The 18,206-nt window shown below is 31.2% G+C and overlaps 2 protein-coding genes across 2 annotated transcripts; one reads left to right on the top strand and one right to left on the bottom strand.

Moving 5' to 3' along the window:
- Positions 1 to 184: 184 nt before the first annotated feature.
- On the bottom strand, positions 185 to 5,271 carry LOC102606242 (uncharacterized protein At1g01500). Its single transcript, XM_015314042.1, has 2 exons — positions 4,416 to 5,271; positions 185 to 985 (listed from the first exon to the last, which is right to left on the bottom strand). Exons 1-2 carry the CDS (start codon positions 5,091 to 5,093, stop codon positions 755 to 757), a joined length of 909 nt encoding a protein of 302 aa, XP_015169528.1. The 5' UTR covers positions 5,094 to 5,271; the 3' UTR covers positions 185 to 754.
- Positions 5,272 to 9,970: 4,699 nt separating this feature from the next.
- LOC102598091 (glutamic acid-rich protein-like) lies at positions 9,971 to 13,686 on the top strand. The gene is made up of 3 exons (XM_006358594.2): positions 9,971 to 10,233; positions 10,590 to 10,668; positions 12,840 to 13,686. Exons 1-3 carry the CDS (start codon positions 10,228 to 10,230, stop codon positions 13,421 to 13,423), a joined length of 669 nt encoding a protein of 222 aa, XP_006358656.1. The 5' UTR covers positions 9,971 to 10,227; the 3' UTR covers positions 13,424 to 13,686.
- The last annotated feature ends 4,520 nt before the right edge of the window (positions 13,687 to 18,206 follow it).

The raw sequence follows: 18,206 nt of genomic DNA, 5'->3' as shown, positions 1-18,206 counted from the left end.
AAACTACAATCAAGCATTAAATCATCATTGTGCAATCATAAAAAAAATTCAATTAGTGTAACGATATATTTGATGATGACACCATTACCTTATTTTCTCATTTCCTTTCCTTGTCATTTAGAGTTCTTCAAATTGCTGATGGGTCACAATATGTAACGACAAAAAACAATGCATTCATCAAAATAATACAAAACAATACAACACAATACATTTGTACAACAATATGCTACAACCCTCCAAAACAAGCTGTTATAGAAACAATTTGCCAAATACTTTTACAAACTAAATTTGTTATGCCGAAGCACCTATTGCAACTACCAAAATTGTAGGACGAATGTCAACTCTCTAAAGCCTTAACCTTAATAACAAACCTCAGCACACACTAACAACAAAGCTGATGCATTAAACCAACCCAGAAAAAAAAGGACATGTATACAAGATATTCAGTTTAAATACAGCATATGAACACATTAACATGGATTTTTCGGCCTGGGGCTTTTGTATACACTCAACAGTCAACACAGATGATCCTTGGATGAATGTCTTCTGCAGCTTCTGTACAAGGATATGAATTGCCTTACAGCCTCACACCACCTAATAATTATGTAACCACTCTTCAGCTGCAGCACTAGGTGTCTCCCTTTGCCTGCTGCCCACTAAGATGAGACACTACTTTAATGACCATAAAGGTCCTTTTTCCAATAGTTAGAATCCAGTCAAGAAGTCCATTTCACTATGACTGAAAGTTAGAAGCCTAGAAAAACCTCCTCCGCAGATTCCTAGTGGTTGCCTGATATGAACGCATAAGTAGTCCCACCCCAATTCCAACACCAACACACATCCCGAGGCCTATCCCAACACCAACCCTCACTCCTGCGTTGAACCAGGTGAGCTGACCATCTTCACCAGGGTACATGTCGTCTGAATAGAATCCATATCCAGCTTTCTGCTCCACCTCATAATCATCCATATCCTCTGTGGTCTGCTAAAACATGCAGTAATTGTAAGCAAACTAATTGTCATTTCTTAAAACAGGTAAACTAAACTGTCATTTGATCAGCACTCAAAAACTACTTTTTCATGAGGACATAATTATCGATCATTCAACTATGTCGACATCAATTAGTCAAATAAGAAATTGTCATTTGATCAGCAGTCAAAAACTACTTTTTCATGAGGACATAATTATCGATCATTCAACTATGTCGACATCAATTAGTCAAATAAGAAATTGTCATTTGATCAGCAGTCAAAAACTACTTTTTCATGAGGACATAATTATCGATCATTCAACTATGTCGACATCAATTAGTCAATAAGAAATTGTCATTTGATCAGCAGACCAACCCTCACTCCTGCGTTGAACCAGGTGAGCTGACCATCTTCACCAGGGTACATGTCGTCTGAATAGAATCCATATCCAGCTTTCTGCTCCACCTCATAATCATCCATATCCTCTGTGGTCTGCTAAAACATGCAGTAATTGTAAGCAAACTAATTGTCATTTCTTAAAACAGGTAAACTAAACTGTCATTTGATCAGCACTCAAAAACTACTTTTTCATGAGGACATAATTATCGATCATTAAACTATGTCGACATCAATTAGTCAATAAGAAATTAAGGGTACTTAAAACTTAATCGTGAAGGAAGAGACAACCATAAGAAAAAATAACATGAGATGGAATGAGAAGAAAGAGAAACACAGAAGCTCAATTAGAGACTCGGGGAGAGATGAGAATGGAAAAGAAATAGAGAGCGCAAGAGAGAGATGGAAATGAAAAAATCTCTCTCAAATCTAAAGCAGCGTAAATTTTTTAAGTTATAATGTGTTCAGCTTTTAGGATAAGGGACAGATTACTGTCTGCTTATCAAAGGTTCCACTGACAAGCATTTTAGAAGAACATAAGAGGGTCTAGGACAAAACCGTATCCACTTCACAAAATGCTTTTGTAAAGGGAAGACAAACACTAAACGCAGTGTTGATGGCTAATGAAGCGTTTGATTCTAGAGAAAAGTAAGGAGTTATGTCATTTTGTGCAAGTTGGACCACAAAAAGGCCTATGACATGTAAACTAGGAGTTCCCGGACATCATAATAGTGAAGATGGGATGTGGAGTTAGATGGATCAAACATTGTTTTTCTACTGATAGGTACTTAGTCCTTGTGAGGGCAACTTGTGCAGTTTTTTCAGAAGTTCGACAGGGCATAAGCAAGGAGATCCCTTATCTCCCATTTTGCTCATTCTAGTTATAGAGGTATTGAGCATGTAGGTACTTGCCGGGTTCCTCTGGTGCGGTGGTGGAAATAGTGTCATCAAGGTTTCACATCTATTGTTTGTGGATGACACATTGGCTTTTTATGATGTTGACAGGATCCAATTGGAACACCTGCGATATGTGCTTAACATGGTTTTAGGTAGTGTAAAGCTTAAAGATCAACCTTAGAAAATATGGGATCATACCAATTGAAGAGGTGGAGGATATAAAGGTTTTAGCACTGTGTCAATTGTAGAATTAGATCTCTTCCCACCACTTATCGTGGCTTGCCACTAGGTGCTTCAAACAAATATCAAATTTGGAGCTCTTCCCACCACTTAGCTTGGCTTGCCACTAGGTACTTCAAACAAAGATCGAACAAGTTGGAATATGGTACTACAAAGGGTTGAGAAAAAGCTTGCAGGATATCAAAAAAGATACTTGTCCAAAGCGGGGAAAAAGTTTGTATTAAGAGCATGGTATAGAGTATCCCTACTACATGAAAAGACTTCAAAGAAACTTCCTATGGGTTCATCAAACGAGACAAAGAAGTTTCACTTGGTAAGGTGGTAGATCTTCACGACTCGTACTGCTAGGGTGGACATGAGGTTTAAGATCTAAGGGCGTTCAACGAAGCTTTATTGGGTAAATGGTTAGGGAGATTTGGATCCGGAGAACAAGCTTTTTGATAGGAGGGGATAGTGGATAAATAGGGAATCGCTAAAGGGGGATGAAGAACAAAAGTATCACTTTGCCTTATGGATGCGGTTTGTGGAGCAGTACGTAACTGATGGAAAGAATATAGTGCAAATATGTCTTTCAAGGTTTGGGATGGGATGGGATGGAAGGAGGGTTAGTTTTGGGAGCCACAAGTGGTGTATATAAGCATTACTTTCCCAAACATATTCAGAATTTCATGCCCAAAGGAGATGACAATCCAATGGGTTAAAAGTTAAAACTTTACAAATTGGAGAAGTTTTTTTGGGATTTGAGATTCAGGAAGAATTTTTAGGATTGGGAGGTGGTAGAACTCCAAAGTCCAATTAAGTTACTATATAAACAATGTATAACTCAGGATAATCACATCGTATGAAGGTGGGGATGAGGAATAATGGGCTGTTCTGTGTTAATCTTACTATAGAAATTTGTTTTCTTAACCAAAGAATAGCTAATTTCTCTCTATGCTATTACCATCATCTTCCCATTTCAAAAAAACTTGATCTTGGCCGAGTGAAGAGACATGTACTTCTCAAACAAGTATTGTTTGAGCATCTCAAATTCTTGAGTAGTGCTTCACTATTCCATCATTTGTTGTGACACTACACCAAGAAATGTTAAATCCATGTAAAAGTGTCTATATGAGTCGAACGAGTCATCCATGGCATATATCAAACAAGCCACGTGTCCATGTATCTCTGTTCGCACAAAAATACAAGTAACCTAAGAAATATCTTTTAATGCTTTGTAAGCAATCTTCATGATTGTGTCTTCTCACATAATGTTTCCATTTAAGTGCTTATGCAATAAGCATTTCTTAAGGTATTTGACCCCTTACTGCATCACTTTTTGGTCTTAGAGCAGGTGAAACTGAAAGATGTGAGACTGGTCACTTGGACGAAAAAATGCTATCTGATGCTTAACAACATAGACTTGCTCAAACTTGTGGAGGAGGTAGTAGTCAGTGGTGTCGTTTGAAGAAACATAAAGTTAATGCAACAGCTTCTTTCTTTTTTGTCTATGTCAAAAGCGTTGTTCCAAATTAAGTTTGACATTATGGGTGTAAAGCACAAGAGATCCATGTTTTTTGCACATTGAGCACACAAGGTCAAGCCAAGCCTTGTCAATTCATATGTACCTTAAGCTGTTGTTCCCTACTAAAGGTTTGTATAGCTCTACTTTATCTTCATATCAGAAGTGCTACATTACTAAATTTTAGTTTTCTTCATAAGATCTACATCACTAGATTTTAGTCACCCGGGTAAAACACAACAACAATTTAAGACGGAATTATTCCACATTAGTGAAATTACTTGCTACTCCATCTAATGGTGAACCTTCCCACAGCAATAGCATTACTAACTTCATCTAAATAGAGTTATGTTATCCCTCTTTTCTTTATGATCACGGAAAAGGTGGATAAAAGGTATAATTGCATTACCAATGGTTTTATTTGTCGTCCGAATCCATTCGAGCTTCCCTGCTCCTTCGCAACCTCCTCATCCTCTGGAATTGCATCCAACATGCCCTGTCTAGGCAACTTCCTTCTCGGGCTGACCTGAATTGTCTTTGATAGAATCACAGGGACACCTGAACAACAACCCGCTATGTATACCTCAATTGATGGCGAAGAAACCCCAAATTTAGGCTGAAAAAAAGCTGATCCATCATTCCCAAATGATGCTGTTGTGTAACAATCCATGCTCCATCCACTCCTCGAATCATTCTCTAAAACATTACCATTAGCCCACGTTGTCTCTACTCTCTCCAACGACCCACAAAGTATTAGTTCCTTTTCATTCTCATGTACCTCAAATTCCACCGGCCCTGAAACCCTAACGCTATCCGTGCTCACATACGTTACCTCCGACGATTCCTTATCAACCCGATCACGTCGGAGGGTTATGATGGCTGTATCAGTAGCCGGAATACGCGAACTGTTGATCTCTAACGTTACTCCCATCTCACGGCGGAGGTGGCGGAGTATAAGGTGGTCCGGTACGGTATCAACCGCGCATGGCGTTATACGTACGTAAAACAATCGGATTTCCAAGCAACCTCCGGTGAAATTCGAGTTTTTGTAGATTGCCATTGACATATCCTGACCTTGATTACCCATTAATCCCAATTTTTTTCTTCAATCTACAAAAAATGAAGGAAATTGATCATTGATTAACAAGGAGAATTGAACAAAATTTAAGCTTAAGGATCGATAAAAAATCACAATTTCGAATTTAGAGGTGAGAAATAGTGTAGATGTTTTGTTATGTGTGAACATGGCGAGAGAAAGGATCAAAAGCTACCATTATTTTACGAGGGGTCAACGGAAAAGCTTAAGATCTAAGGAGATGTTTGTCCCTTTTAAGTTATACGAGTATTAATAATATATGAATTAGTTATATAATTATGGGAAAAAGAATAAATATACTTTCAAATTATCGTAAATGATATGTAAAATCCTCCATCATACTTTTGGGATATCGGTGACTTTGGCCCCGATCGTCCAAAAATTAGAGCATATATGTCATTCACTCTAACGGAAGATTAATAAATAGGGACACGTGGCGCAATTTTATCCGTCGATCCGATATTTGATAAATAGAAGGTCGGTGGATAAGATTATGACACGTATATGTCCGTTAGTATAAAGGGTATATATATTTCTAGGGGCACCAATGTCCCAAAAATATGACGGAGGATATCTGCATATCATTTACGATAGTTCGAGGGGTATATTTATCATTTTTCCCTATAATTATTAATATGAGCTAAGTTCGTTGGATCAACCTTGCACCATCTGTAATTTAATAGAATCGGGTTAAGAAAATCTAATTTAATACAATGTCTGATCCGGTGGAATTTGAGCAATATGAATTAAGCTAATTTGTAGGTCAAATAAAAAAATAGAATATTAAAAATAAATAAATAATAAGAGAAATCAAATCAAAGTTAAATTAAATCATAATATATAAAAATTACAAGTTGATATATTTATTTGGCAAGTTATATTAAATTCATTAACTATTTAATTTTTTTATTAATATCTCTACTTAGTTCCAATAATATATATCGAAAGTTATTTAGTTTCATAGAAGCTTTATATTTATTGATCATTTTCTTGTATCATTGTACACAAGATATTTACATAGTAATACTACACAATATTATTTTGTAGATATTTATGTTGATATTTTTTTCATAAATTCTGAAACTTACCTAACTAAGAAAGCAACAGTACACATTAAAGAGCACCTAACAATCAATACCACCTTCTAGAAAGGATCAAAGGATAGCTAAAGGCCTCAACAAAATCAAGTAAATTAGTTACAAGTCAATTTCCTTATGAATTTTCGACACCTATAAGCTTTTTTAGACAATTTAAGAAGGTCTAATGTGTAATGCCTCTATAATTTTCTTCTTGATGATTATTACTATGTTTATTTGTACATTTGTATGTTTTAAAAAAACATTTTTAGCTCTTCATGTGTGATGCATAATAGCTCTTCATATATGAGTCACTATCTCTTTCTTGAATTACTTTTAATATTTAGCTTTGATATTTTTCAGCACTTGCTTCACCTTACTTAATTGTATCTGCACAGCAATGCCAAGCTATTTTGATAAGAACTCGACATTGCTATTGGGAGGCCAAACATATTTTTTTTAGAAAAAAATACTTTTTTTGAAAAATTAAGTGTTCGGCAAATCCTTAAAACTGTTTTTAGATGAAAGCAAAAGCAATTTTTGTGCCGTTGGGAAGAAGTTAAAAATTTCTGTTTCTTAAAAAAAAGCAGAAGCAGAAAATTATTTTTTTGAAGACTAAAATATCTCTTTCATATATACATATTTATCGATATATCTCTTATTAAGTAATTAGCGTTAAGTTCATGAATTTTAATTTTAATTTTTTAAAATAAAATTTAACCAAACTTATGAAATATGCTAATTAATTAATAAGAAATATATTGGTGAATATGTGTATATGAAAAAGATATTTTAGTCTTGAGATTTTTTTATTTTTTTTTGTTTCTGCTTTCTTTAAAAAACAGAATTTTTTAGTTTCTTCCCAATAACAGAAAAACTACTTCTACTTCCATTTAAAAACATTTTTATTGATTTGTCAAACACTTAGAGCATGTTTGACATTGCTGTTAAAAACGACTTATTTCTAGAAGAACTTTTTTAAAATGGCTTTTAAAAAAATGCTTTTGAAAAAAAAAACAATTTATGTTTGACTAAAGTATTTGTCATCGAAAGTTAGATTATATCTGCTATGAATGTACCAATTTAACATATTTTGATACCACTAATTTTTCTTCAATATCAACTAATGTATTTGTATAATTTGTGTTTGTATAAAGCGAGAGATAGACTGGATATACAAATACAAATATTTAAACTTCATTCAATTGTATACGAATACAAATTGTATGTATATATACAAATACAATCATTGATACATATACATACTAGTTACATATATACAATTATCTAATTGATATACATATACAATTCACATCTCTACATTCTGCCCTCTCTCGCTCGCCTCTCTCCTCTCTCTAACATGTAGCTACGAATCGTAATTAGCAAACTATAGTTATAGAGCATAATCAAATTATTTTGAGTGGCTATATGCGAAAATTCCCCTAAAACTTAATAACTATACGCTCCAATCGGATGAACTCCCGGAAATTGAGTCATAAATATGCTTGTTATCCTTTTTAAACTTGATATATATCCACGTAATTCATTTAACTCATAAAAATATACTCATTCGAATTCATGTTTTCTTCTTTTCTCTTTCAATTCCAAATATAATACTTTCAATCCCATAAAAATGCACCTAAAATTCGACCCATACTCAAAGTTCCCAAAAGGTAAGGCGTCGAAGGAAAAAGGTTAGTTATGGTTAATCAGAAGGGATACAAGTGTTATGGTTCTAAAACACTTTGGACCGATAACTCACCTCAGAGAAAATTGGGCAAAGAAAAAAAGCCCATTGAAAATGAGGTCGCGACTCAGGGTCAAGTGTGACATAAGGTTTCAGTTGCACCTGTTGAGGTCGGTGCATGAGACATACGCATCTACATAGGCATACAAGTTTACAGACACTCATATTGCTATACAAAACATCGATCAAAAAGTCAACTAAAAATCAACGCCAGTCCTCGAAGCTAATATTGAAGTTTTATCACGAAATAAGGTAACCCAAGTCCATAAGTCCCAAATCTAAAAAAATATTTAATTTCATCTACGATTTGATATTTAAATCCACATTTTTCATTTTCATAACTTCTATGGTTAAACCGTCCCTTTCTTCAATAAATTCACGAGTAAAAATGAAAACTAACTAATGTTAACATGGGAAAAGTACCAAATATTGGATTTTTTACCCTAAAAAATTGTCCACTTTTTGAGCTCTAAAACTCATAATATGTTGAAAATATCCAAAAATCTCTTCAATAAAGAGTTGTAAATTTCTCATATGACTTTAGAATTCAACGATATTTATTGTTATGATTCTGAAATCACGGTACATACCTATTAATTCAATCAAAACACATTTTAGAGGTCATTCTTAAATTAATATTATTTATGTTCAAAACATTATTAAAATATCAAATACGAACGTAACAGTACAAATAAAATTTATTCGAAACTCATCGTGACCTAAACATGAAGTCAAAATATTGACCATGGTCAACTCTCATTTTTCAATTCAACTAGAAATCAACTTCAACATCCAAATCCATCCCAAGTCAATCAAAGCTCATGTAAATTATTCAATTAAGTCATAAATTACTCTTCAATTCTAGTAGAACCATCAAACCTCAATTCGAGTTTGTTTATTTAATTTGTTGACTTTTGGTCAAATTTCAAATTTCAAAATTTCCAATTCTTTTTTCTTAACATAACCAAAAATATTTTTGTGATTTCAATAGACATGTTGGCCTTTTTCCACCGCCCTTTAAAAAAGACTAATTTCTTTATATATATGCACTGCCACTGGCTCTAATTTAAGATCTCCATGTTGTCACCTTTCATTTCAGGTGTATGTATGTAGGCACAAATCCCCATAACCTCATGTATATCCCCCTTCACTCCCCACGCCACCCTAGGGGCGGAACTAGTATGGAGTCTGGGAATTTAATAGAACTCAGTAATTTTAATTTTAATTTTATAATTGTCTTACACGTTTGGAGGTTGTTGCCTATTGTAGTGTATTGATAGTTTTGTAATGTTTGTTTTAATTGTTACTTAAGTTTCATTGTATCATATCATTTAAATTCATCGTTAGGTAATGACGAAAGATCTATTTTATGTAATGACCGATTTGGTGTGGTCGCATCGTTACCTTAATGTTTTCATCATGGAATAAGACTCAAGTACCCCCTAAATTATGATAAAAAATCCAAAGACACATCTTAACTAAACCAAGGTCCTATTATCTCCGAACTCGTACTCTGAATAATTCTATACACCTTTTGGCTTACACATCCGTGACTCCACGTAGTTGAGGCACGTAGGAGATGTTTGGATGCCACGTCAAAAAGGTATACAAAATTACAAAAGAATGAATACAGGGACGTAATAGGACCTTAGTTTAGTTAAGATGTGTCTCTGAGATTTCGTTCATAGTCTAGCGATACTTGTGCCTTATCCTTTTAATAATTTATCATTTATCCTACCTTTTCATACTAACTCTACTTTGTACCTTACTTTTCTGGTAGGTTTATCATTCAAATTATGGATGTATGACATTATGTAACGACGGAGAACGATACAATCTATACAAATATTGTGTTTATTACAACAACATAGTTCGATACAATACAATACAATATGATACATTATGAAAAATATGTAACAACTATCCAAATGTTACTTATAGAAAATTCATTAACTATAAATGAATTATTTAGTCTAAAACCCGATAACATAAAAAGCAAAAATTTCAAAGCAAAAACTTAAAACTCTGACTCCGCCCCTCCCTAGAATCCTCATACACAAGGTTCCAAGTTGTTGCAACGTTTTTCTCACACTCTCATTCTGCATATTTTGTTTTGATTCGGAATTTTTTTCTGATAGTATTCCTCCCTTCAAAAACCACTTTTATTAGTACCTTTATTGCATATATTCAGTGTCTTTTTCTCACCATATTTCTTCTTCAATTCCTTTAATTATTTCCTCTTTCTAGTTATTTTCTTCATATTAATTCTCATCCTCACAGAAATTGCTCTTTAATTTCACCCATGAAGGTTTGATTCTTTATTCCTTTTTATTTATTTTTTTCGAAAAATTTCATCTATACTCTTATTCTTACTTAGTATTAGATCACCTCTCGCATTCAACTTTTCAATTTTAAGATTGTGAGTTTGAGTCAGAAGCAGAAAACTGAGAGCAATCTATGAACTTTCTTTTTTCCTCTTCATTTTTTAGGAATATAATTTATGGGTATGTTAATTAATATATCTTTTGTATTGAACTGATCTATACATGAATTAATTTTCTTAATTAAAAATTTGTAAACTAATGGGTACTGATGTTCATTTTTACTTTTTTCTTATAATTTGTTTTCTCTTTGTTTGATATGTTAAATTATTAAATTATACAGAAACTTATTCTGATCAAACTGGATTTACAAGATGCCAGGGAAAAGAGAAAGGCCTTGAAGACAGTTTCCGCTCTATCAGGTATCAATATTGAAATTAATATTAATATGAGTTTATTTCATATTTGATTGAAATAAAATTACGAAATAACTTATTTCGAATCAGTTATCACAAGATTATAGTGTTATTTTTATGTTCATAATAATTTTTGAGTAACTAATTCTCAGATAAGTTGTTCCCAAATCAAATAATCCCTTAAAAACTAGACGAGTTAAATCTAGTACTCCATTTGAAACCATTTAGAGACGATGGTGCTATGTCAATTTTGAACTGTTTTTTCCTTGAGTATACGATCTATCGAAATAATTTATCGATCTGCGTATATTTTATGAGAAATACATTGTATACATTATTGTTATTGTTATTATGGTTCATACTCCAATTGTGTGTTGCCCTCTATCCAAATATATACTTATTGATTTTGTGTGTTTTGATTTAATTATTCCATTCATTTCAATTTACATGGTTTTTTTTGTCAGTTTTTTTGTTTAAATTGAAAATAATTTCATTGAAACTTTTATTTGTACTTACAAAATTTTATATTCATAAAAATGTTATGCCAGATTTAATATTTCATGCTTTTGATTTTTTTGTAATCATATAATATTATAATATATTTAAGATCACAATTTCAAAAAAAAATGTTTTTAAAAAAGAAATTATGTGCCTATTAAATAGGGTTACATCAATTGAAGAAAATATTATTTTATGTAATTTCAATTTATATGATAGTACTTTTTTCTTTTAGTTAGTGAAAAAAGACATTTTTATATATTTAATAATAAAATGATTTATAATTCCCATATATATATTTATGATTTGATTTTGATCAGAATATTAATAATAATATATTATTATGAGTTTACAAGCAAGATCTGAGGTATACTAACCTTACTCTTACCCTGTGCATAATAAAAAGATTATTACTAATATTCCCTCGACTCAAGAATTTGTTTATTTTTCAAAAAAAATCTCTCTTTGTTGAGAGGGAATAATTATAATTAGGTGAATGGAGATGAGGTTTCTTGTATTAGTGGTAATTTGGTTTTTAAGTTTGCACTAATTTGGAGGAAGAAAAAAGTACAGTAAAAAAATTTCTAAGTTGATTCCAGCATGGCGCCACGTCAAGTGGGTCCACCATCATATGAACTTGTTCCCCACTAACAGATTTTAGGTAGTAGGTACTAGGTACTATCACTTTGCCTAATTACATAAATGAGATCCATATCGTCGTTTAGTAAAATGTATAAAAATAATGTTAAATATGATATATTAGTAATGCATTCTATCAAATATCTAATCAATATCTTGAACAAAAGTGATCCAATTCATATGGATTTTTTGCCGGATAGGCTTAGAGTCCGTCTAAATTGACTTAAAAAAAGTAGCTTTTAAGTTAAAAAAATAAAACTTAAATAATTTTTAAGTAAAAAAATAAAAAGTAAGGGAAGACCTATTTTTGGTTTTAAACCTTTTTAAAGTCATTTAAAACTTATTTTAAGTAATTTTTATCTTTGTCAAACACTTTCAAAAATTAAAAATGACTTAAAAGTAGATTTGATCGATTTTTAAGTCAATTCAAACATGCTCTTACTTAGGTAAATCGCTGACATTGTTGAAAGTTTTTTTCTTTGAGACATGTAGTAAAAACTTTTGATTAGGGGTTAAAGAATTACAATTATATCCCTTGGCAGTGAAATGAATATTTTGAACAATTGAGTTAAAGTAATATTGAAGTTTGTAATTATCTCATCTACAAGTTGTTTAAAATGTCATAAGAACACTATTAATTATATTATGTCTTAATACGTTTCATTACGTATGAATCTACTTATTTATGAATCGAACATGTAAATATACTTTTCTTTTGGATGACAATGAGATTAAGAGTCACGACATTTTGCTTTTCTGATATCATATCGAATTATGTGATTTTTTAAAAATCTAAACACTTAATTGAAAGAGAAAAATAAATAATTGTCTTTTATGTTTACTAGTACTATATACTCCAGTAGATTTGGTTTTGGGAGGTTAATTAGGTGCATGAATTGAAGCAAATTTCTTGCTACGGATGTATGTATATCCACGTGCTTTTGCTCGGAATGGTCTAAGAAGCCTCAAAAGCACACTTACAGCTAAAATTTGTTCTTCCATAAGATTAACCAAATGCATTGTATGGTGAAATTTTATAGGAATCGATGAGATTTCGATGGATATTAAAGGTAAGAAGTTAACCGTCATTGGTACGGTTGATCCGGTGAGCGTAGTGAGTAGACTGCGCAAATTTTGGTGGACAGAAATACTCATAGTAGGACCAGCTAAAGCTCCCGTGCAAGAGAAGAAAGAAGAACCTAAGAAGGAAGAAACCAAGAAAGAGGAGCCACCTAAAGAAGAACCAAGGAAGGAAGAGCCACCCAAAGAAGAAACAAAGAAAGAGGAACCACCCAAGGAGGGAGCAAAGAAAGTGGAACCACCCAAGGAGGAAACTAAAAAAGAAGAGCCTAAAAAGGAAGAAGAAGAAGACGATGACGATGACGATGACGATGACTATGACTATGACGATGATGATGAAGAAGAAATAGAAGGACCCAAAAAGGAAGAAATGAAGAAAGCACAACTACAGCCACAACCACAACCACAACTACGTCATCCTCAGCCACAATCACTACCTTATCCACAAGCGGCTTATAGGCCATATTATCCTCCTCCTATGCACACATATTACCAAGTTCACCATAGCATAGAAGAGAATCCTAATGCATGCACTATTTGTTAAACTAGCTTGGGAATGTAATCTGAATCGCTATTGGTACAATGTTGATGACCATAACAGGCTAATTAATCAGGGGGAATAGAAAGAAAAAACAAAAAGTCACATATATATATAATTGAGTGTTGTTCTAGCCTTTAGGATCTCTCTTGAACAACAATCGATTAGTTCTTTTCTGTTGATGTTGAGACTGTTGCTTTGACTGTCTCATTTTAGTTGGCTAGCATTATTATTGGATAAGAGAGAATATAAGCGTAATTTTGTGAATAGAAGACGATTAATTAATTATGCCATGCATATTCTAATTTTCTTAATCAAATTGTGTACATAATTTTGAATAAGAATTTCAGAGTTAATAACTTTTATGGTCACTCAACTATCAATTCTTTTCACAGAAAGTTACTCAACTTTCATTTTCAACTTAAAAGTCACTCAACTATGACTTCTTTGCACAGAAAGTCACTCAATCTATTTAATTATTTTTTTCATTAAAATTTGCTGACATGAAATTTTAATTATTAACCAAAATTATAAGAATCAAATATATATCCATTTAAACATACAATGACCCACCCCATTTAACCCGACCCGTTAAAAATATAATATTGAACTTTTTATTTTACCATTAATTCCCTAAATCATTCTCCCTTGTCTCCCCCATTCTTTCCCTCTACGTTCTTCTTCTCTTTTCTTTTTTAATTTCTCAATTTAGTGGTTATTGAATACATGCACATTATCACAAATTTAATAATATAACTAATCATAAATTATGTCAATATTTAAAGACTAATCCAAAGCTAATTAGGCTCCACACTACACATTTTGTCTCTCACTTTACTTATTAATCATATTAGTAGATTCTCCTTCTTCCATTTTTATGTACCTTAATCTTATGTAAGGGAGAGCCTCCAGTTTTCATATGTAATAAGAGTCTTCCTCCTACCATAGGTATAATATATGGTAGATTAGTTGGATGGATTTAATTAAAGAAATTAAAGTAGAAATCTAAGTTTTTAATTGACTTGATAGTGTAAAACCTTTTCACTCAATTAATGCATATATGCTAATTTAAACTTTTTTTCCTATTCATACATAGAGTTCACAAGATCTCATGTGCTTTATGGGGTAAAAACTTAATTATTCGGTGTTCACGTCAAATCAATTTAGTTATTATGATTAGGTAAATTAATAAAATAAAAAAAATTATTAATTAATAATGATTAAGTGATAGTTATATATGTATATTTGAATACATATATTCATTAATTTGATATTAACACGTAGCATGAAGAAGTATTTATTTGATTATTAGTTGGGTGTTTTTGTACCTCTAGTTTTTCCATTTCTCTAAGATCATGATAAAAAAAAAGGATAATTCGGTACACTAAAACTTTCACTATGTGCAGAGTTCAGGAAAGGATCTGATCATAAAGGCCTATTGTACATAACCTTATTCTGTCAAAATTTATTTTCAAGGTTTAAACCCGTAACCTCCTGATCACATGGTACACAATAATACGACAAGTTTTGCAAAAGTAATTCATGTATCTTGCTTGATTGATTGGACAAAAAATGTGCTAGAGCTTTATTTCACGTGAAACTCCATTTATGTCTTGTTTTATTGGACTTTAATCTTTAAACATGTTTATGATAAAATTGGCTCATCAATTTGGCAATATTGGCACACTAGGTCCACTCTTTCTTGTCGGAAGTTTTAAGGTTAAAATACATGTCATTTTCTTATTAATTAATATGACATTTTTGCTTATCCATAGGTAATTTAAATAATTTTACAAACAAAATAAAATTAGATTAACTTAATATTTTGAATTTAAATAATTTAAAAATTAAAACAAAAGTATTTATAAATTACAACTCTTCTTGTGTCAATATGATGAAAAAGCATTTTAAATTACTGGTTAAAATTTACATAATTTGATGTTAAAGAGAGAAAAAATGTTATATAAATTTAACAAAAGTAGTACTATTCTTTCCATTCAATTTATGTGACTTTTGAGTTTTGAAATTTAAACAAATCTTTTTTAATCGTAATTTTTTTATGTATTTTTTTAAAATCTTGAATTATCAATGGTACAAATTGATAGGAAAAAAATAGTATTTATATTGCAAATGCCACAACAACAGATGCCTTCACCCTGTTGTAAAACAAACTGTGAGAAAAGAGCAAAGAGATGTCTGACATCACAAATTTACATTTGCTTTACTCCTTTCGTTCAATTTTTTTTACTTGTTCGGAATTTCAAAAATAATTTTTTACTTTTATTTATCATTTTTAATATATCAAAAAAATATAATTATTTTTTTCTATTTTATCCTCAATATTAGTTACTTATTATCCAAATCGAGGCGTATCCAGGATTTCCGCAAGATGGGTGCACAATTACAAAAAAATGTATCTTAAATATAAATTTGATCGGTTTGACTTTTAGGTTTTAATATGAACCATTAAATTTAAAATTATAGGTCCAAAACATATAATGCTACTAGTTTTAAATTTTAATATACACATTTGATTTTAAATTATAATAAAAAATTTACAGTGCTAATTTTTTTAGGAATTTTCAATGTAACACACTTGAAAATTTTGAAAGATTAAAGGAAAAAAACAAAAGAATAATTAGTTGAAACGCCAAAAGTGTAATCAATAATCACTTAGACAGGTGTTAGTAAAAGACAAGATAGATATAAGATTTAAATTTCTATCCTCACTTAGAGGGGTGCACCAAATCATCATCGTATTATTATATGATACTTTAAACGTGGATTCACACATCTATATTTAAATATTTTATAAAAAATATAACACTACTATATATTATCTAGAGAGGGGAGCATGGGTTCACGTGAACCCACGGCACCCCCTCTAGATACGCCCCTGATCCAAATCATTTCTCAAATTTAACACTTTATACCAATTAATATGAATATCGTAATATAATGTTCATATTAATTATTATTTTTTAAAAAACTTGTAAAATTTAAAATAGATAAATAAAATTTACACAAGTTTAATTTCCTAAGTGTGACAATACATGAGTGCTGAACTTATAATTGCAGTTTTTCTTTATATCAATTGGTTGACATCATAATGTTGAAAGAAATCTTGTGCTTTTAAAGTTCACTGAACCAATCTCTTATTCTTACTTGAGCTACATTGCAAAGTAAAACTTGTCAGTTGATGTCTAAATCCATATTTATCATACATTCCACTTTAGCTGTTACTATGTGCACCCTCCGTCCCTTTTTATATGTCATTTCTTTCTATAAATAATTGGACCATAGTACTTGTCGTTTTATAAAATTTATGCATAAATTACCATATTTTGCTTATTATACCCTTGATAGAGTAGTTAATTAATTTTGAAAATGCATTCATCATTTATTATAAAGTTGACTTAAGAAAACATTAAATAAGGGTAAAAGGGTAAAGTTACACCATTTCTTAATGCAAGTGCAAAGTAAAAAAGTGACATATAAAATAGGACGGAGGAAGTAACAACAATACATATTCAGTATAATTACATAAAATAAAATTTAGGAAAGATAAAATGTATGTATATCTTATCACAAGAGACTGTTTTTGATAGATCTTTTGATCAACGAAAAAACAGATCAAAGCTATATAGGGAGATGCTTTATGGAAATGGAGAAAGTCCTCACAAAATACTATAGACATTAGACAACCTATCAAATTAATCATCATAAACAATAGTCATAACAAGAAAAAATAATATTGAAAGTGTAAAAAATCCATAAATAATAACAAACTCTTAAGGATAAGAAACTATAATAGTAATACCACGACAAATAATAGTACAACTAATAGTATACAACAACGCTCAACTATTTAATTAATATCCTATTCTAATTTGTGTCCTCCGTAACCTCTTATTTAGCTAGCGTTTGACCATGGATTTCCAAATATTTTTGGCAAATATTATTTGTGCTAAAATTTGGGTGAAATTTCACCATATGTTTGGCCATAGTATTTGGGAAACATATTTCACTTTTTTAGGAAATATGATTTATACCCATAACTCATAAGTTTAAAAACTATCAAAACTAACCATAAGTTTGTATTACAAGTCAATTAGATCTTCGTTGCAACAAATAACAAATAGTGTCCATGAAACTAGAGCAATATGATAGTTCAGAGTGAGTGCTACAAGCATCATTCCATACATCGTGAAGTAGACAAAATATATGACTTTAATTTGTTACCCTGAACCGATTGTTCATCATTTTCATCAATAATCATATCACCACTTTAATTCACTAAATATTCCATCACTACTTTGGTGTTTACGTAAAAAAAATTATGTAATACAATGCAAACAACTAATATAGAGGGTGTTTTTGCAAAAGATGAAAATTTGGTGTAGAATTTAAATTTTTAAAAGATCCCAAATAATGAGTTTTGGCCCAAATACTAGTTTTTCTAGTATTTGGGAATTTGGGTTATTTGCCAAATAATGACAAATTGTATGGACAAACACTATTTGCCAAATTTTCCACCAAATATTACTTGGGAAAGTAATATTACCTTGGAGAGAAACATATTATTCAGAGAAATGATTGTAAATGAGACCAAGTTAAATGACATATTTATGTATTATGGTCGGGTAAAAAGCTAATAAAATATAAAAACCACAGTTTTAGTTGGTCAACTTAAGTCCTTTAACTTGATCTTTAAATATTACCTTGGAGAGAAACATATTATTCAGAGAAATGATTGTAAATTTTGTAGACATATTCAACAGCTAATACC

Source organism: Solanum tuberosum, unplaced genomic scaffold (assembly GCF_000226075.1).
Source record: "Solanum tuberosum cultivar DM 1-3 516 R44 unplaced genomic scaffold, SolTub_3.0 scf00267, whole genome shotgun sequence".
In the NCBI taxonomy this organism is placed as follows: domain Eukaryota; kingdom Viridiplantae; phylum Streptophyta; class Magnoliopsida; order Solanales; family Solanaceae; genus Solanum; species Solanum tuberosum.
This window is presented reverse-complemented; position numbering and strand designations above follow the sequence as displayed.